General features: G+C 51.9%; 1 protein-coding gene across 9 annotated transcripts in view; it reads right to left on the reverse strand.

Moving 5' to 3' along the window:
* B3GAT1 (beta-1,3-glucuronyltransferase 1) overlaps positions 1–20,524 on the reverse strand; it is a 52,307-nt gene that overhangs the window by 14,967 nt on the left and 16,816 nt on the right. For 2 of the 9 annotated variants that reach the window (XM_027721011.2, XM_027721010.2), the window contains exons 1-2: positions 19,355–19,912; positions 127–262 (exon numbers count right to left, since the gene is read on the reverse strand). Coding sequence is in view for 7 of the 9 variants with exons in the window: in XM_027721006.2 (XP_027576807.1) it covers positions 144–147 (4 nt within the window). In the remaining 2 variants the exon portion in view is untranslated. Of the gene's footprint in view, positions 1–126; positions 263–11,047; positions 11,174–12,906; positions 12,931–19,354; positions 19,913–20,524 lie in introns of those variants that run through there. The other 7 variants (XM_039379986.1, XM_027721009.2, XM_027721006.2 and 4 more) reach the window with 6 other exon arrangements.

Raw genomic sequence — 20,524 nt, forward strand, 5'->3', positions numbered from 1 at the left:
AAACCCCAGAGACAGAACAGCAGAGCACATGGAGAACAGAAATAAATGGGCAAGAAGGAACAGGGACAGAGAGAGAACGCGAGAGAGGGAGAGAGCAGCGAAGGCGACACGACTCGTGGGTCTTACCAGTGCTTACAACCCACCCATTGCAGAAGCAGGTTTGGAGGGGCCTCGGCTGCTGAGACCAGGAGCAGGAGGGCACTTCTGCAGGGCACTGCTGGAGCTGCCAGCAGGAACTTCAGGGAATCATTTGGAAGGAAACCTGCAACAGAGAGCAAAGGCGAGTAGGCAGAGAAAAGTACTGGGGAGCTGCTTCCCAGAGCTCACAAATCTCCTCAAGAAGAACAAATCCAGCTGGGGCAGTGAGCAGCAGCAATGTGTCCCACCCCTCCAGGGAGATGCCTTCTGGGTGTGCAGAGCCTTGCTTTCCTTTGCATGCACTTGTCAAGCAAGGCCCTTGCTCCAGCCAAGCGAAAGCTGCTCAGTGCCGCAGCGTCTGAACCATTCCAAGGGGAAAAGGACCTTCACCACAAGGCAGCCAAGCCTCACACACCACGTGCCAGGCCCAAGGCCAAGGAGAGAGCAGAGACCATCACGACCAAATCACTGGCTGACCCATCAGCAAGGGCTGTGACCCTCCAGACCCTGTCCCTGGGCCGGGCAGAGCCCTCGGGGCGGCTGCACCTCTGCTCCTGGGAGTGTAGCTCCAGTGCAGCTGGTGATCCCACGTTTTTCCCATCACTACTCCTCTCAGCTCAGCCCATCCCACTGGCATTCCAGCCCAGGCTTCCAGCAGCCTGTTCAGGTTCACTCCTTCCGTCCCAGAGGTGCTGCGGCTGGAGTGTATTAAAGTGCCACAACGGCTTAGTTTGATTCCACACGAGCACATACAAGATTTAAGCAGACTGTATTTCATCCAAGCAGCTTGGCAGGCAAAGCACAGCACTTAGCAGGGCCACGCAGGGTGGGCAGTTTGCAAACATGGGTAGCAGTTTAGTGCCACTGCTCCCATGTGGGGGAACGCATTAGGCGGCTGCTAAAAGGGCTGCAGTGCAAGGGAGAGCCCGGGAACACCACGGTGGGAGACACAGGGAAAAAACTGCTCTGGGAAAAGCACTGATCTCCCACTGCCTGGTCCATCACCACCAGTGACCTGGAAATTATCAGATCCCCTCCTTAAACCAGAGCGAGCTCCCCGAGCCTGGGCTGTGGATGTGATGCTGCTTTGCAAATGTTGTCCCTGAGCTTGCTTTTTCTTGGTAGCGTGGAGAAATCCAGGTTCAAATCCCTGCTTAGCCCAAATTGGATGGATCTGAATTTCCCTTGGCCATGCTTTGGCCACTGGGCTGTACAGTCAGGCTCCGGCACTGAGCCCAGTGGAAGACTGGGAGCGAAATGGCTCCAAGAACTGACAAGTTGTCCCCCTAAAGGAATATTGATATTCAAGTTGCTGGACAGAGCCCGGTTCTTCCAAATTAGCACTCCAATCACAGAGGTATTAATTTACCAGGGAAAACAAGGGGTGAGGAGAACACAGGCTGGGCTTTGTCCCTAAAAAAAAAAAAATATCCCTCAACTAAAGTTTCAGTGCACCCATTTTTTTTCCCACACATACAAAACCTGAACTCATCAAAAATTTCCAGCCAACTCCAACAAACACCCAGTCCCCCACTCAGAGTTCTTTCATTTTTCTCATTGGTGAAAGCAGACCAAATAAAGCAGGGAGAAAGAGGAGGAATTATTCCAGCAAACATCAGCCTTCTGCTGCATCCCTGTCCAGCTCTCGGGGCTCTTGGAGCCAGAGAAATCCCGCTGGCCCAGCCCTGCTGAAGCACAGTGCCCTCAGGAAAGAGCATGTGGCCTCATCTCTGCTGTCCCTGCAGCTGCTGAGCAGAGGACACGGAATGTTGGCATCCTTTGAATCCTCTAATAAAGCTGGAACACGTCCCTTGGGCATCCCCGTAGGGCAGAGCCATGAGGGGCAGCTGAAAAGCCTCAGCCCCTTCCCCGGTGAAGTGCCTTCCCTAGGAATGCACCCAGGAAAGGGCTCTGCCGCTGGAGAGGGGGTGGGAGGAAATGAGAGGCTAAAAGAGCCACTCAGAGTCCATTCCCAGCCCGTGGCAAGCTGCCACGGTGGGCTGGCACGCATCAAATGCCCTGTTTGTCAGGGGCAGCTTCCTCCAAACGCAGCGCTCCCACCTCAAAGCTGCCTTTTCCTGCCTCCTGCCAATCCAGGCTCAACTCAGCCCCCTCCCACGGGACAGGCTGACCCTGGGCTCGGTAGGGTGGGCAATGGGCACCTCTGGGCTGAGCTGCTGCTCTGATTTCCAGCCCTTGAGCACCAGGGAAAACGAGCAGGCTCCAGTGATTTGTGCACTGGTCTCTCCAGCATCGATTCCTTTTAATTTACCATGGAGCATTTGGCAGCTCCCTGGTCCATCAGCTGTCACTGTGCAGCTCCAGCTGCCAAGGGCCAGCACAGCCCACTCGTGCCCCAGCACAGAGAGCTGTTGGCTTGGGCTGGCAGCAGGGAGCTCCAGGGGACAGGGAATGGTCCCCTCCATTCCCCCCTGGAGCTGGCTGAGCTCTGCTTGCACCCTGGGCCGTTCTGAGCTGCAGATGTGAGTCAGCTCGGTGGCTGTGAGGAATGTCCTCTGTGCCTCAAAGGGACACGACCCCAGCGTGGATCCCAGTTGGAGATGGAGACAGTGGGATGGGTGGAATGTGGAGCCACAGCCCACAGCCCGACCCCCAGTTCTGACCCACCCTGAGCTGCATCCACGGACCACCAGGGACTCTGCCCTGCAGCAAAGGCATTTGCTCCCTGCCAGTTCCTGAAGGGATTGCTTTTACTGATGACCCCGAGGAGCCCCACTGAAGGACAGGGTAAGAGCTCCCCTGGGGCTGCTGTGAGTGCTGTGAGATCTCCATCCAAAGTATTTCAAGCATGTTCCCTCTCAGCACACCACGGAGGGCCTTGGTCCAGGGTGACAGCAGTTCCCAGGGCAACAAAACCATGCTCCCCCCTCACTGCCACGTGCTGCAGCTGCCAGGGGTGAAATCCATGTCCTCCTGTGAGCAACACCAGCCAGGAATTACATGGTAGCCTGTGATTTTACACTGCTGGTGAGAGAAATCACAGCTTCACAGCCCATGACAGAGGGCTTGCCCTGCATCCCAAAAATCCCTTGTTGCCAGAGCCAAACTATGCTTTTTGTTGCTGTTTATGGCACCAGCCAAAAATTGGGCTGGGAAAAACGATGCTCCTCTTTAAGGCCCTTCCCTTGAAGGGAAGGGGCTCCTCTATTCCCTTCCCCATCATGATACCACTCTTCTTTTTCCACTGAAAACGTTCAAAACAAAACCTGCTTTGTTCAGATTGTCAGTTTAAGGCTTCTGCTATCTCCTCCTCCACAGGGAAAAGAAGGAGGAGGAACAAATTTAAACATCCATTTAAAAAATCAAGCTCTATTTCCCACTACAGAAAGTATACTTTCTTCCTATTTCTTTTTTTTCCAGTCTCGAAAAAGCGAGGTAAAGACACAAATCATCAGCTCAAATGCAAGTGATTTCGGGGTTAAAATACTTCTAAAACAAAGGTGTTTGGAAAGAATCTGATGCCACATGGCGAAAGAGAACCCCATCCTCCGGCAGAGGGCAATGGTGTCGAGGCATGACAGTATGGAAAGGGCACTCATCTAATAAAAAAGCTTTAATAAAGCCTGGAGCCACGTGTCAGTAACATGCTGGATTATTAAACAGTGAAGATTCTTTTTTTAAATCAACTTAATTGGCATCAGCTCTGACACTTGCCATAGGAAGCACTAATTTGATCTGCAACCTTTACAGTCAGTTTTACCTTCTTCCCTCCTTTGGGGCTGCTCAGCCCCAGTGTCATTAATCCTTGGTTTGCCCACATCGAACAGAAGTGATTTAAAAAACGTTAAACTGAAGAACGGCTTGATTTGAGTTTGTGTATATACACGGCACTGGAGTAAAAACATTGTCTAGATGTAAGGCAAACACACTCAGAAAACCCCAAACAAACACAGCAAACAGTTGTGTTCCAAAACAGCCGGGAAACAACAAACAAACACAGCCAAAACCTGCAACAAAAGCTTTGCAAAATAAATAAATACTCACATTTCAGGATTAAAAAAGTATATTCTCACCAGCAGCTTTTCCCTCTGGGCAAAGTATCCCCTAAATCTAAATACAGGGTTCCTTTTGCTTTTGCAAAAGCGACTGGTTCTGATCCCTGCTGAAAAATGATGCTGGAGCAGCACAAGGCAGAGCTGGTCCCTTTGCTCTGCCCAGCAAAATCCACGGAGCAGCTGGAGCACAACCCCTGGGACCCAAAAACCCTTCTGAATTCACACCCAGGCTCAGCCAGAGGAAACTGAGGCACGGGGAGGTTTCAGCAACCCCCCAGCACAGCAGAGCCTGAGGCCAAGGGGACAGGTTGGACAGGGCTTGGAGAAACCTGCTCTGAGGAAAAGCGTCCCATGGCAGGGCTTGGAACTCCATGATCTTTAAGGTCCCTTCCAACCCAAACCATCCTGGGATTCTATGATTCTGTGCCCCATCCCTGGAAGTGTCCAAGACCAGGCTGGACAGGGCTTGGAGCAAACTGGGCTAGTGGGAGGTGTCCCTGCCCATGGCAGGGGATGGAAGGAGAGGAGCTTTAAGGTCCCCTCCAACCCCAACCATTCTGGGATTATGTGGTTCTGTAACCAGGGCTCTGCCATTCCAGCTGCTCCACACACATCCCTGCTCCTTTCCACACCAGGAAAAGCCTCTCTCTAAGATTTTGGTGTTTGGCAGGAAAGCCTTGTAAAGCACAGGCTAAAAATAAAGGTAGTAATAAAAGCCTCTTGCTCGTTAATTACTCTGTAAGCCATTACTGCCTCAAAACCCCATAACTTTAATGGGGGCTATTATAAGTATAGTAGCAAAACTGTGGAGCTAATTACTGTTTAGTTATTAAGCAGAACATAGCCAGAACTGAGTAATGAGCACACAGAATTGCTGCTTCTTCGAGGATTTAATCAGGGGTGCTGCCTTCAACCGCAGAGGGGACGAAAGGACAGAGGCTTTGCAGCCCAGACAAAGGGACCCTCCTTGAGCTCCAGCTGAACTGTGCGGCACAAAGCTCGAGCTGCAAGTCAACAGAGGGAGGGAGAATGATCCAGAAATGGTTCAGACCACTGTTTGCAATCTTCCAGCTGGAGGAGACCCGGATTCATCACTGGAATTAAAACTGTGGAGCCAGCGCAGCCCAGGGCTGTGACGGAGCGTGAGGGTTTGCATCGTCTCTTCATCCGGCACCTGTTTGCTTCCTTTTAAAAAATTAAAATAATTCCTGTGGCCAGAATTAAGAGAAATAATGCATTCTCCTCTTCTCCTTCTTTAAGGAATTCAGAAATACTGGAACAGCCTGGTAAGGAAGCTCAGTTTTAGGAGGCTGTTTTTTCACTCAAGGCTTTTGTCCAGCTTCACCTCCAAACCACAGCTGTGTCCCTGCACTTGCCTTGGCTGCCTACACAGGCTCACTCCTCGTGCTTTCCAAGCTGTTACAGAAACTGAGGCACGGAATTTCCCCAACTTTGCAACAGTTGAGGCAAAACCTGACCTGCTCTCCCCCTCCAGCCCGGAGCCCCTGAGCCCCGTTGCAACAAATGGGATCAAGAACACAGATTATCTCACAGCAAAAAAAAAAATAATATTAACCAAGCTTCTCAGAACAACACTTAAATTTTAAAGCAAGCATGAGTAAAGTGGATCAAGGGAGCTCAACACAAGCACAATTAGCTTCTGGAACTTATTGCCACAGGATACTAAGAAGAACAAGAACTTAACAGGATTCGGAAAAGGATTAGTTGTGTATGTGAATAAACTGCATATCCAGAATTAGAATGAACCACCCACTAGTTTGGAAAACATATAAACCCTTGAGTTTCAGAGCTTCAGCCAAATTTTAATAAGCATCAGAAACTTTCTCTTCTCCAGATAAATCTTCCCCCTCCATGTTAGAAACAGGACGGGAGATGTGATGGCACAGGAGATGCTGCTACACTGCCTAGTCCTGAGGTTTCACTGCTTCCAACAGCAAGGCACATCTTCTGGTAAAGCTTTAAAAGATCTGATTCCTTGTCCTAAAGGTGTTTGTTTTCCTGTACAGGTTCTTACACTGCAATCATCACCACAGTGCCCAAGTGCTGCCACGGATTTCTCCAAGATCCTCAGCTACAGGCACGGCACTTCCTTTCTTTGTTGCTCCAAAGACACACAGGGGTCTTTTCCAAGGATGGAATCCTTTTATTAAGTGATTTTGGAAAGGGCTGAACCTGGGCTTTGCAATCTTACTGTGATAAACAAAGCAGAAGGACAAAATGTGTCAAGCACTTGGCAATAGAGGCTGATGTGGATTCTTGACGTCGGCGAGAGTCTGACCAGGGAATGCAGTCACTCACAGGGGCAGCTCTGCCTTTTCTGCTTCCAGAGTGTGCCCTGGTCTGCCAGTCTGGACTGGCAGGACTCTCTCCAGCCAGGAAAGCTGTGGGTTGACTCAGGTCTTGGATGAGAAAGCATCTAGAGCACCCAGTCCTTCTTGACAAACGGCTGCACTTCGCACATGGTTTTTAAAAAGCATCTCTATCAAGATGAAAAGCTGTTTGACTTACAGCCCACTTCCAAAATAGAAAGACAACTGGGAGTTGTTTTTCTTAGAGGAAAGTTGGTGGATTTTAAGGTTGCTCGTGGGTGAATGCTGAATGAGGGCTGGGAAAAGAATGCTCCAACAATTAGCTCATCCAAGGGCTTCTCCATCAAGCCTCCTCAGCTGGTGACACAACGATACCTTGAGTTGTCCCCTCTGCTCAGCTCAGCTCACATCAGCACTGTCAGGATCACACACATTCCCAGGCTCTCTATTTCCACCTCTGTGGGCTGCACTGCACCGAGTGTTTTGTGCACTGCTGACTTCCAGAGACTTTGAAAAGTGACACTAACAAAGGATGACCCAATTTCAACGTGATTGGACTAAATTCCACAGCTCCATAATAGGCTTTGCATATGCTTTGTCCAAAGGGTTTGAAGACACGTGCTGCCATGTGATGCCTCCCATGAGGGGTCACAACGACCAAGTCTCACTTTTCCAAAGGACCAAGCCTCACCCTTCCAACCAGCAGGCCAGCAAACAGCACTGTTTCAGGATCTGCAAGGCTGAATTACTGAGCCAAACATGCCAAGCTACCACCAGGCCCCCTGTGGACTTTTCCTTCTCTCTCTACCCAAGGAACAAGTCAAACAAGTACAACAGAGCAGGGTGATGAAAGAAGGGACACGGCTGTGGAAGGCAGACTGTGATGCTCACTAATGCTGTAGCAAGGATTACATCACCACTTCACAGCTTTTGGTGGTGGTTGAGAGAAGCTGCAGGCTTTTACACACTCTCTAAACTAAGGGTGAAGGATTCTGTGGGTGCATCTGGAGCCCTGGGCTGGTGGGATACACCGGGAGCTGCCTCTCCTTACACTGGCACCTGGGAAAGTTCACAAATATGATCACCAAACATGAAGAGCTGTGCCCAGCAAGCCCTAATTATCTCCCAGTTCCCAGTGTTCCCAATTCCAGACCTGGAGATGAGGCTGCTCTCCTCCCACACACTGTTGTCTCTTGACATGAGGCAGGGGAAGAAGCACAGCAGGGCAGGGCACAGACCTTTCAGCATCACCAACTCTATACCTGCCATCAGCACTTACTTTTAATTACTGAGCTCTTCCCTACCCCTGGAAGAAAATAAATCCTGCTCTATTTAAAAAGGGTTATTAATAACCTGATTCTAACACATAAAAGAAAGGGGAAAAAAGAAGCCTTGCAGAGCTATGAGCAAGCTCACCCTCTCCCACCACAGCAAGCCACGACTGGGCTCTCTAAACACCTTAAAAGGGGATTTAGTTTTCAAAAGCACGATTTTTCTTTTTTTGTAATAACAAACATCAAGTATCTTAGAGGTGTTTTCTTTGAAGGCTGGGGGAAAAAAACACGCAGGCATCCAAATTCTCCATTACTTCTGAAAACAAAAGCTGCTGCAGGCACAGGTCCCTGAAGACAGTGCTGAAGGATGAACTGCTTTGCAGGAGCTGTTCTCAGAGCTGCTGGACAGTGTGTCCATGTGCAGGCTGGGAGGTGCTCTGGACAGGCAGCCAAGAGCACCCCTTGCTGTGGGAGCACAGTTCCTGCTCAGAGTGCTCCTGAATTCCCACCCCTCAGCTCCTCCACACTCCTCCCAACATCACTTGCAGCACGTGCTGCTCACCAGGCAGCCCAGGAAGCCTGGCTTGGGTTGCTCTGGATTTCAGAGGCGCTCGGAGCAGCCACGCAGGGGATTTGAGCTGAGGAGCTTCTGGGCTATAAATTCCCATATAAATTTCTGCCTTATTGCAGAGCACCTTTGCACTGCAGACAGCCAGGCAGGGCCAGGGCTCCAGGGTTAACTGCTGCACCTACTCGAGCAGCCTGAGCCTCGTTAGCTGCTGCCCAGGCAACAAACCCTCCAGCCTCACAGCACACCCCAACGCTGCAGAAATAGATTTATGTCACAGCAGCAGTGCCATTCCCTGAGTCACAGGAGTATTTCCTGCAGGTTCTCTCTCCTGTGGCTTCATGGGACAGATTCAGCAAAGCTGCAGCCTGGCACTCAGAGCTCTCAGCTCCCTGCTTAGCACTTGGTCAAGAAATCAGCCACAACCATGACATCAGCCTACAGAGAAAATTCCCAGCTCCCATCCCTGTTAAACAGCTTTTTTCAAAGGGATGAGGCTCAAATCCTGATCCCTGCTCAGCGCTGGGTGGTCAAACAGGGCACAGAGAGCCTGATAGCCTGTGACCTCTGCAAAAGTCACTAATGGGACTGAGGAATTAACATTGATTCTTTGATGCTATAGCGTGGAAAGGGAAGTGGGGGGGATCTGGGATGATTAAGCAGATGCCCAACTATAATTCAGCAGTTGCAACACAATCAATCCCTGCTCGCAGTCCATTAGTGCAGCCACAAACCTACACAACCTTCTTGGGAACAGGAAGGTCATTTAAAAACTGTCTCCCTTTGATTTCTGGTCCCTCCCAAATTTTGGCAGGGTGTCCTGGCCCTGCTGTGCCTGCTCAAAGGGAGCACACAGGGCTCTCATCCTTCTTCCCTCACCTCCCAGTGAACACAGAGGCTTTTGCCTGCCTGGGAACCTTTGACATGTCAGGATAACAGGGCCTGAGAGGCATTTGGCAGGGAACCATTTCTTTTCTTCTACCAGCCTAAAACCCCCATATGCCAATCCAATAAACCCAGAGCTATTCCAGCATTGCCCAAGGAAATAGGATTTGGCTCTCGGTGGGAAAGGCACGGGCTAAATGCACCCGTTTGTCCAGCTTCCAATCCAAGCCTGCTTCTGACTCTGGCTTCCCTGTGGCTAAATTATTTTGTCTCACCTGCACCTCAGCTTGCTCTAGAGGTGAGATGGAAATAGCTGCCTACTTTTGGCCAGGAATCACAAGTTAAATACAGCAGTGGCACAAGCACTGATGCCCGAGGTGCTGGCAAAGCACAACTCATCCCATGGCCTGGACTGCGTGCCTGGGGAAGGTCATTTCTCCTAATTTTAGAACCACCCAAGGGCCAAACCCATCCCAGATCTTCTGAATAAGGAATGGAGAAGCCAAAAAAGCTGGAGGCAGAACGAAGCCAATGGTTTCACAGCCCAGCTCCAAAGAGCAGTGGACACGAGGTCTCAGAGGAGGACAGGCACCCACAGGCTCCCCCCCAGCACCACTCCCCAGCCCCTGCCCTCCCCAAGAGCATCCTCAGCACTTGGAAAAGCTTGACCTGCTTGGCCAAACCACTTGGGACCCATGAAAATGTTCCCTGTGATCTGCAGGGTGTCTCAGCACAGGGGAACTCTGATCTCCGAGTGAGAGCACACCCACGTCACCGTGCCCAGCCAGAGCTGCAGATGTGGCTGAGGGACACACAGACTCCCTTGCAGGGTTTTACCTGCAAGGTGAGGTGCAAGACGAGCCCTTGGGGAGCTCAGAGAAACTGGAGGGTTTTGTAATGGCTGCTCTAAGAATATTGTAATCACGCAGTAATTATGATGCATCTCAAATCAACCAGGCAAATTACCTCGTTATTATTATGACTGTCACCAACCTTGCACGGCAGAGAGGGAGAGCAGGCCATCCCTTGCCCAAGGAGGGAGCAGGGGTAGGAGAGCATCACCAGAGCTGCAGCACAGACCCCCCACACTCCCTTCCAATCCCCACACTGGCAGCCTGGCAGCTTCCTCGAGTGACTAAGGCCACATCTGTAGTTCCCTTGGCTGTATCTCAAGGTACAACACTTAATTTGTCAGGTTGATTTTACCTTTTTTTTTTTTTTTTTTTTAATTTAACAAATATCTTCAAGCACAAGAGCAGCCCTTGTGATTTGATTGGAGCTGTCAGTCTTTCAAATGTCATTCCCAGAGATGACTAATCTTTGAAAACATGAGTTACTAAACTCATTGACTCAGTTGATAAGGAGCCAGAAGAGAAAGGATGGTTGAGACAGAGAGGGAGGAACCAGTGGTACCTGGACTCCAAGCACTGCATGTGGCCCTAAAGCCTTTTTGCAGCTCGAGGGACTGGGGCTTCATGAGAAATGCAGGATGCAGGCTATGAAAATGGGGGCTGTGGCACATCAGTGAGGACATCTCAGCACACCTGGTCCTCCCAGTCGCTGTCACGTTGACAAAAAGGAGGGGAATTCTCTCTCTCAGCCTCTCTGAACGTGCTGGTTTCTCAGTGCAGAGCCAGGACACCGTTTCATTCTGCCTCCTCCTCAGGCTCCCTTTGCAGCAGGTTTCCCTGGCCTCCCATATCCTCCCTTTTCCCACAACCACCCCACGTAACACTGCTTTGGGAAGCATCCCAAGGGTTACAAGCCCAAGGTGCCCCATGGTGTCAGCAGCAGAGTGGGGCACGTGCTGATCCCAACCCCAGTGCTGGGACTCACCTACTCCACAACTCCTTTTCCCTTCAGACCTGGGTCTCAGCCCCAGATTGCTGCAGAGTTCACACTTTGCTCTGTAACAGAGTGAGTCAGGCTGTAGGGAAAGTTATTAACTTCAGCAGCCTGAGCCTCTCCCCTTTGGAGTGTTCTGGAAGGAGCTGCCTGGGTGAGACAAAAAGGACTTGTCAGGGAGGGCACAGAGCACACGAGGCAGCCACGAGAAATAATGTTGGCAGCATTATTAAAAGATAAATTGGAGGAAGAAAGGAGGTGGTGGTGGTGGGGTGACAGCTCCAGAGGATTGCCACAAATCCTTTGCCACCGAGGCCTCAGAGCTGCCAAATTTCCCAAAGCCAAGGGACAGGGAAAGAGCTCAGGTCCTCCTGCTCCAAAGGTCAAAGCCCCCCTTCCACACGTGTGTCCTGCTGGTGCAAAACCCCAAAAGGATTCGGCAGCAAGAGGTTTATGGTGTGTAATGCTCTTCTGAGGCCAGCTCCCAACAATAATCCCAGTATCCTCCCAGTGCCATGGACAGTTACTCCTCCACAATGGGAAGAAATAAGCAGCTCCCCCTCCGCCCATCCTTTGGGCTTTATTTATAGAAAGGCACCTTTTGTTGCCATTTTTCCTTCTTCCTGAGGCTGGCCTGCCAGGCTCAAGGCAGAGACAGTACCTGTACCTCCAGGATCCAGCCAGCTCCACCTTGCTGCCAAGGGATTCACCTCGGAGTAATTTTATTCAGCATTAGCCAGGCCCCTTCTCAATGCCCATCTCTGAACACTGGCTGCTTGCACTGGGGAGAGTAAAGTAACTAACAACTTAAAGCACCAAACTCTAAGGCAGATGAGACTTCAAACTGAGCCACCCCAGAACAAGCTGAACTCTCCTCATGTTGCTTCTCAGTCTTAGAGTTGTCCTGGTCCCCATCCTGGCCACTCACATTTCAACCCATCTTTTCGATGCTCCCCGTTTTAGCACTCGCAGGTTTTTTTCTCCCCCGGTAAAAATCGCGCCAGAAATGATGCTCCTCGAGCTGACAAACAGAAACAGATACGTCCAAAGCCTCCCAGAAGGTCATTCCAGGAGCTGCATGCTCCGGGAAGATGAATATGTTGGAGTCACGCCTCGTGAATGTGCCGCTATTGTAAGAAAGACACTGGAGGAATTATTCATTAGCAGTGACTTCTGTAGCTCTAATCTCCATAACCAGCTGCCGTTTATCCAAGTGGATCACAGCCCGTCTGAACAAACCTTTGGATGTCCCTGCAAGCCCACATCACACAGCCAAAGCAGCCTCTCCTGGAGCACTGCATCCCTGCAGCTTCCCCAGGAGCTGAGCATGGCAGGAGAGAACATTCCTGCAGCTCCCCGGGGCTGGAGGGAGCAGGCAGACACAGAGTGCCATAAACTGGCTGGCAGCCTTTCAAGGGTGGCAGGCTTGTGCCAGATTAGACTTCTCTCTCCCAAATTAGAAGCAAAACGTGCCACTAGAAAGTCAGGTGAAAGCTGTCTCTCAAGGAAGCAAGAGGCTGCCTCTCAGTGCCACGGCATGAGGCAGCATCTGAGAGCATCCTGCTGATCTGAGCACAGCCAGTGCCTCCCAAAAAAAGCCCCAGCTCTCGGAGTGCAGCCTCTTTGTGCTGCCCCAAACTTGCCCACGTGCCCTGGCAGACACAGGTCACGGGTTGCTGACCCCCACCATAAACTGTGCTGGGATTTAATCACAGCACCATTCTCCCCACATTCCCACAGTCACAGGAAGCCCCTCGTGGAAGCAGAGGAATGGCATCATTACAAATATTAACCTTCCCCAGCCCTGAGGCCTGAGCTGGGCAGTGCTGTAGTATATATAATGTCCTTACCTATATACTTCTATACTCCTACTGATCACAGGAGACATGAAAAGACCAAACAGGCACCCTCTCTGCCTCAGTCGTGCAGATTTATATCCAAACACCATCCCTGCCAGCTCTCCAGCACCCAGCAAGCTCCCAGTTCAGTCCAGGACTGCCTCATTCCCTATGTCTCACCCCCTCCTTCAGAGACCCAGCCCACTCTTACATCTGCCTCTCAGCATCCATCATGTGCATCTATTATTCAGGAGAAATATCAAGTTATTCACGAGCCAAAAAAGGTTCCAGGTACTGCACCAGGCTCTGACAGAATTCCTCCTGCAAGTTGCTCTTTTCCCAGCCTGGACTCAAAGGGAAGGAGTGCAGATCTGCCCTGGCTTGGATCCCTCGGGAGGGATTTACAGCTTTGTTCTGGTGAGGGACAGGAGTTAACAACCCTGTCAGGCCTCTCCCTCATCATCTGCTTAATGTACCTCGTTAATGGCCACGGCACAGGAGCACTCACCTCCTGCACACTCCACAAACTCCAGCCTTCCCCTTGGGCTTGTGGCTACAGTTCCCCCCAAGGACAGAGGGATGGCAGGGCAAGGAGGGCACGGGCAGTGCCATGGTGCCCACAGGGGACAGTGACATTTAACACGATGTCAGAGGCCCCAGCAGAGTTGTTCACACACCAGGCAGGCATCCAGCCCCAGCAGGAACGCAAGGGTCACACACACACCAGCAAAGTTCTGCTTCCCTTCCACTCAGTGAATCCCAACGGGGCAGTGAGGACTGATCAGGGCAGCAATCACTGCTCTGGATTGGGGGGTGGCTGCTGTGCCCAATGAAACAGTGGGAAGGATTTCTCTCAGCATTGCCCCTCATCTACACACACAGAAATTCCTTCCAGAAGTGCTACTCCTGTGCTGGTGACAAACACTGGCTGGGCAGGCACGGGAGGAGGAGGCAGGAGGGAACACAACAGGCTCGGTGTGTCTCTCACTGCACTGAGAGCACCCACAGCCCTTCCAAAAGGGAGCAAAGCACAGCGGTGCACGCCACAAGAGAGACCCAAAATCCTGCACTGGAGCACTCAAAACTAGAACAAGGCTCTGATGTGCTTCTCCTGGGCAGGGGTGGGCTGAAGGCCTCGGGACAGTGGTCCTACAGCACGAACTCCTCCCCCAGGACTGTCGGGTGGCACGATGTTGGTGTGGCTGAGTTGAAGCTGGAAAAAGCTCACTTGGATGCCCTAGGCAGAAGCACTGCGGGGTGATCAGTGTCCCAGCACAGCTCCAGGTTTACTCTGTGTCACAGTCTATGGGATTCAAATGGAATAATCATAAAAGACCATCTAGTTTAGTCCCACGTGGCCAGAGCAGTGTCACTCCCCAGCGTTTGCTGGGTTTTGCTCGTTCCCTGAGAAGCCTCCTCTGTGAAGATAAATGTATTGGTACACATTTCTTCTCCACCTGTAGAAGCTGCTCAACAGGGGGAGAACACAAAGGATGACATCTAAGGAGTTCTGGCAGCCAGAACACTTCAGCACCAAGGTGGAATTTCCAGCCAAGTCCAGGGGGAGGTGACCCAGACACCCACCCCACTGCCACACTTACTGAGCACCCCCCCACACACAACCACAGCAGCACACAAGGGCATCTCAGCCTTGCTTTGTGCCACCAGGACAAGAGTTTGGGCTTGTAAAACTACAATGTATCCCAAGTGGGATCCCAGTCCTACTGGTGGCAACAGGAGTGATGGTTTCTATCCACTGAGAGCTGGAGAGGGCCCCAAACCACACTGGCATTATGTTATCATAATGCTGGGAGCATTATAAATGCTCTGTGTGCCAGACAAATCCTGGAGCAGGCTTCCAAATCCCCTCAAAATCCCCACTTGCATCTCTACATTCATCCATTCATGAAATCCAGAGCAGAGCCTCTGCATCCATCCTTTTGCTCCTGGCCTCTCTCCAGCTGAATGGAAGGTGAGGCAAACTCAAGGTATTTCTTCTGGATTAGCCTTTTTTTTTTTTGCCTTTCAGGTGCCAAACCTGCAGAGGAACCTGCAGAATGATGTCCAGGAGGGCAACTGAGACAAATCCCATGGCCCCTTCTCCTGTCAGAGGGTGAAGTGTGTCTCATTATCCACGAGCTCTGGCCACCCATCCCTGCTCCCTGCAGGGCCACAGGTGTAGGCAGATCCTCACAGCAGAGTTTGCTTCCTGTATTCTTTTTGCAAGCAACAAGGGAGAGTTTATTTGGCCTGCTTTAGAGGAATGCCCTTGGATGAGATGAGCTGCAGCCTGGAAATGCCTATTTTTCTTTACTACACAGTAACAGAACACTTAAGCAAAGGGTTTCCCACCTTTTGGGGGTAAGCAGACTTCTCTCTCTGAGCCACAGCTTTCAATTCCCTCTCCACTGCTCTTAAGGAACAGCAGAAAAAGCCTTATACAGAAGCTTAGCTCTTGTCCTGGCTTTAGGAAAACAGCTCAGATCCAGGCAGGAGGGGGATCTTGAGCATTTCCTATTTATTCTTCTGTCACTGCCAGGCATATCACATGGTGTTCCCCATGGATAGGAGAGCTGGAGGGATTTCTGAGGGACCACTGCAGCTGGAAAACTGCTTAAAGGCTCTGTGCTTAAAGGTACCTGGGCAGGAGCAGACAGAGAGAGAGTGTGGAACTACACTGAGGGAGAACACACACTGCCAAGGAAGTGTGGAACACACACTTGTGTGGCCAGGATGGAAAACACGGCTGTGCAAAGCTGCCTGTGAGAGCTCCCAGCCCAGCACAGGTACCCACAAGGTGTTCTCCTGCACAGGGATCATTTTATGAGCCTGTCAACGACCTGCCTCGGAAAATTCCTCTTGGGAAAACCAACACGCCCACCGAGGGAGAGGGACAAGAACAGGAGGAGGGATAAACTGGCGAAATTTGTGGGGCAAAGCACTGTGAGAGACCAGGATCTGCTCCCTAGCACTGTGAATTGTTCTCAGTTCTCTCCCCAAGCTCTCAGTTCCCTGGAGGTTTGGAGTTCCCATTAAAGCTGTAGGAGGATATATTCCATAGTGACTAATGTGCTGTGTTACTTAGAGCACTTGGGGGTGGTCCACGTGTCTGGATCAGGATATGGAGATTAATTAGGGGCCACACCCTGTGATCTCTGCTCAGCAAAGCCCCCACGAGCTTCTGAAGGTGAATCCAGCCCTGGTGCCAACTTGCCAACCCAAACACAGACAGTTGGGGATCGAGGGAGGATCCGTCCTCGCTCTTCACACCTGGTGCTTGGCAGAGCTCCCTTCTCCTGCCACCAGAGAAGCAAAACACTGGTAGGTAACTGATTCACAAGCAAAGACAACATGTTACAGAGCAAAATAACCCCTGAAACAGCCAGTGCAGAGGCCCTTGCAGTGACATTGCTGCCAGAGGGTGCTTTGCCTTCGGGGGGGTTGAAGCCACACCAAATGCACCTCCAGCCAAACCAGACCTCCAGCTACAGCCCACCTAACTTTTCCAGGCTCCTGCATGCCACGGAGGGCTGCAGGAAGAGGGGAGGGTGAGAGAGCCACAGAGGGCATGAACCTCAGAGAAAGATGCTGAGCAAGGCCTGCTGTGTCCCCAGAAGTCAGGGATCCTGGAAGCCAGGCAGCCTCTGGCACTGCTCATCCCTGCGTGACAAAATGCACAGCAGTGCAAGAAAGGACCATGTCCTGTCCTCCTCTGGATTCAAATCTGCCCACTGGGTTTTGTTTGAAGGAGGAAAAAACTGCTTTTGCACAATTTTTTTTTTTTGAGCCAGTAGAAATAGAACAAGGGCAGGACAGAGCAAAAGCATGGCAAAAAGCAAGTCTGCAAAAAAGCAGTGAAAAATGAATTTTGCCCTGGTGTCCCTTTCGAAGACAGTTTTTTTCATCTCCCAAGGCTTCTGCTGTGGCAACAGGAGGGTGCTGCAAAAGATGAAAAGGGCAGATGCTCTGTTTTGGTTTCAGAAAGCATTATGTTTTGACATTGAGCAGCCAGCTTTGCATCTGTGCTCACACTTTGGGACTGGAAGGTTTCCTGGTGGGCTTAGACCAGATCTCCCAGTTAGAGCAGTGGTTTGCCAGGAGGATGCAGCGTGGGTAACCTGCTGAAAACCAACCAGCCCTGCACACCAGAGGCACTCACTGCTCTCCTTCCCTCAGAAGGTGCAGAGTTGCACAGAAAAAACAGAAAGATGCAGGACAGCAGAGCAGGTCAGGGGAGGAAAGAGCAAATCCAGCATCCCTGAGGCTGGAGCTCTTTAGACACTGCCCTGCTGAGGACAAAGCCACAGGAGAACAGATCCCTGACCCCAGTGGCACTGTGGCAGCCTGTGGCATGTACGAGGTGACAGTTCCCTCCAGGGCTGGGCCACCCCCCCCTTTGTGTCCACTCTCCACTATGAGCCACCTTGAAGGGTCAGGAAACTTTGGGAAGCCAACTCACAAGTGGGAAAGGTCTCCCCCTTCTCCTCCTTGCTGACACATGCACGTGGAAAGAGCCCTTTATGGATTCCCTCTGGCTTTTCTGTCCCAGGGAATCAAAATGACACAAAACTTGAACCCCTTTTTCTGCACCTTCCTCGGGTCAGTGTGGTTTGGAGGGATCCAGCTCTCACTGTTGACTCCAAGTTCCCAGTGCTCTGCCAGAGAACCCAGTAGTGTTTCCCTAGGAATGGCTTGAAGGGTGGGATTTATAACTCAGCTGTATGGAATGGGAAAGTACTCAGAGCCAACATCACCGATTTCATGTTTCTTCCTCTGTCTTTCCTACACCCATAAATATACTCAACCAGGAAAATAAAATGTTTGCTCAGCTATCTCCCCATTCTTGTAGCACCCACTGTCCTGCTGGCTTTAGCCTTTTCCAAAGCTTTTGGTCCCTGTCACAGAATTCACCCTGCTGGGAGAAATATCTTTCTTTTTCACTAAGTATTCAGATCCTTCACCAGAACATCCATATTCCTCAGTGCTTTGAGGCTGACACAGAAAGAAGATATTTTACCCTCTTTTCCCGAGTGCCTCCATTTTCCCCCCAACCTTTTCAGTCCCATCTCTGTCAGGTAAAGCCAAGAAATCCCAACCACTGCAACCTTCCAGGCAAGTCTTGCAGAACTGACTTCCAGACGAGTCAATTCATTCACTGAGGCAGATGTTCAGGGACACCAACAATTCAGACAAGGATGTACAGATCCATGGAAGAGACTCCAGAGTCTCTGCCAGTCCATAACATTGGACCACGAGCTCCTTAAATGTTCCTACAAGCTCTTACAGCAATTGTCTGCACACTGGGGCTCGTGACTTTCTGCACTGTGTGCACACAAGTGGGGACTTCTGTGACATGTCATTATTTAATTTTAAAGTAAAGGCTTCCTAAGACCCATCAAGAAGTCCCTGAAGGCAAGGGGAGGAGGGGGGATGTGACAGAGAGCACGGAACAAATGGATGTTGCAGCAGCAAGATCCTGCCAAAGATATTGAGGGATGGCCAGCCAAGACCTCTGCTTGCTGGGAATAACTGGATATGGGCTCCACAGCTCTAAACATCAGGATCTCCTCAGTGCTTCCCCAAACACCTGGGCTAAGCCACCTCCCAGCACTATTTGGAGTTGTGCTTTCTGGTCTGACCAAGAGAAATTTGGGCTTTCACGGTCAGAGACCCAGGAACAGAGTCAGAGAGAGGCCCAGCAGGGAACAGGAAAGCACCATTTGTGGGCAGCTTCATTGATCACCACGGACTTGCTCCTCCACAGTCACTATTTTTCATCCCCACCCACTCCCACAACATAACACGGTACAGAGATCACTCTGGCATTGCTCAGCCATCTCCTATTCCTCCAAAAGCTAGCACTTGGACAGCTTCTCCTTTTAAGCAGCCTCAAAGTTGGCTGTCACCGCTGCTGGCACGAATGAAAGGGATTTCAGTTCCCCCTCCTCCTAAATCCCATCCCTTTCTGTTGCGAAGAAAAGGCAGAGGATGACCAAGGGAAGGGAAGAGCAACTCTCACCTCCCTCCCCTCCTCCTGCACGGATGCACCGCCAGTCTCGAAGGGTGCAGGGCCATCGGGGTGCCCAGGCAGCTTCCCGAGAGCCCGAGGGGAGCCCCGGGGCAGGGGCAGGGCTGCGAGGGCAAGGCTGGGAGCAGAGAGCTCCTGGAGGTGAGACACGGGCACGTTCCCCATCACCCGGCCAGCCCTCCCCAGGGAAAGCAGCTTGGTGTCCTCAGCCCCAAAAAGGGGGGACAAAGTGCCCCCCAGCACTGCAGCCCGCGGGACCCGTTCTGCGTTCTTTAAATACGCCGGGAGGGGTAGAAAAATCGCTTGGGGTGTCTCCTGCCGCCTCCCACTCCCTCCCGCTGCATCCACACATCCACACACCCAGCCCTGTGCATAAAGGATGCCTGTCCTGCTCAGCTCAGCCATGCAACGCCTGCAAGAGGCAAGAGTTACCTTATTCCCACAGCCTGAACCGCCTTCTCTCTCCATCGTGGCTGGGAAGCTGCTCCCATTCATGCTTTAATCCCTGGGAACAGAGGCACGATTCAAAGCGGCTGCTCGCCCATCGGAGTGGGCTCCCCCAGCAACCTCCTCCTCCTCCTTCTCTCCTCCCTTTTTCGTCGTTTGTTGGGTCCGGTTTTGTGGTTTGCTGGTTTTTTTGGTTCTGGGTTTTTTTTTTTAATGTATTCTTTCTTAATCCAGGCGGCAACCGAGACACTCCTTCATCGCCTCTCTGCCTCCCCGTTTCACTCGCACAGAAACAGCCTTGGAGAGCTCCTTCCTCCTCCTCCGCCTCCGTGGACCTCTGGCTCCCAGGTCTGCCTTCTGCAGCGTGGCGTTGAGGGAAAGAAAGAGAGTGAGAGAGGGAGGGAGCGGGCAAACAGGGAGGAGGAGAGGAGGAGGAGGAGGAAGAGGCCAACGGGATGCGGGAGGAAGGAGCCCGAGCGTGGCTGGCTGCTTTGTATCCAGAGCGGTGCCGACAGCCTCCCCCTGCCAGAGGAGGACCTGCTAATGGTCTGTACCAATTTATTCCACTTGGGCAGGGGCACTTCTCCCTGCGACAGGAGGAAAAGCCGGGGAAGGCTCCGAGATGGCCCCTCAAGGAATTGGTTCCTGCTCTCCTCGCTCCACGGCATCACCCGCCGAGTTCGCAGGCACAGGCTCGGGGAGCCGCTCTCCCGGCTCGGCAGGCAGGAAGCGCGAGGATGGGAAGGGCTGGATGCGAGGGAAGGGTCTGGCTGGCGAGAGGGCTCAGCACCTCTCAGAGGGAGCAGTGACCGTGTGCTGGGGGGGAAGCAAGGCTCCCCCTCCTGCCCCCAGGGTGGCAGACAGGGCTCTGCTCCACTCTCAGCACACACACACCTCAGCAGAGCACCCTCCACTCCTCTCTGCCCGTGCCCAGGCTGATGGTTCCTGGCTGAGCCCACCTGGGCTTTGGCAGCAGCGGGGAACACTCTTTACATCTCATCCAACTCCTCTTTTATCGAGCACCACGTCCCTGCTCAGCCACCCCCACCCAAAGAACAAGGTACCCCCATATTCACCCTGGCAGCTGGCCCAGGTCCCTGGCACCAGGCAAAGGGCAGCAGGAACATGATTTCCCATGGGAAGGAGGCTCTGGAT

The sequence above is a fragment of the Pipra filicauda genome, unplaced genomic scaffold (genome assembly GCF_003945595.2).
Source record: "Pipra filicauda isolate LSUMZ 115617 unplaced genomic scaffold, ASM394559v2 scaffold182_size1470994_pilon, whole genome shotgun sequence".
NCBI classification, from domain to species: Eukaryota; Metazoa; Chordata; class Aves; order Passeriformes; family Pipridae; genus Pipra; species Pipra filicauda.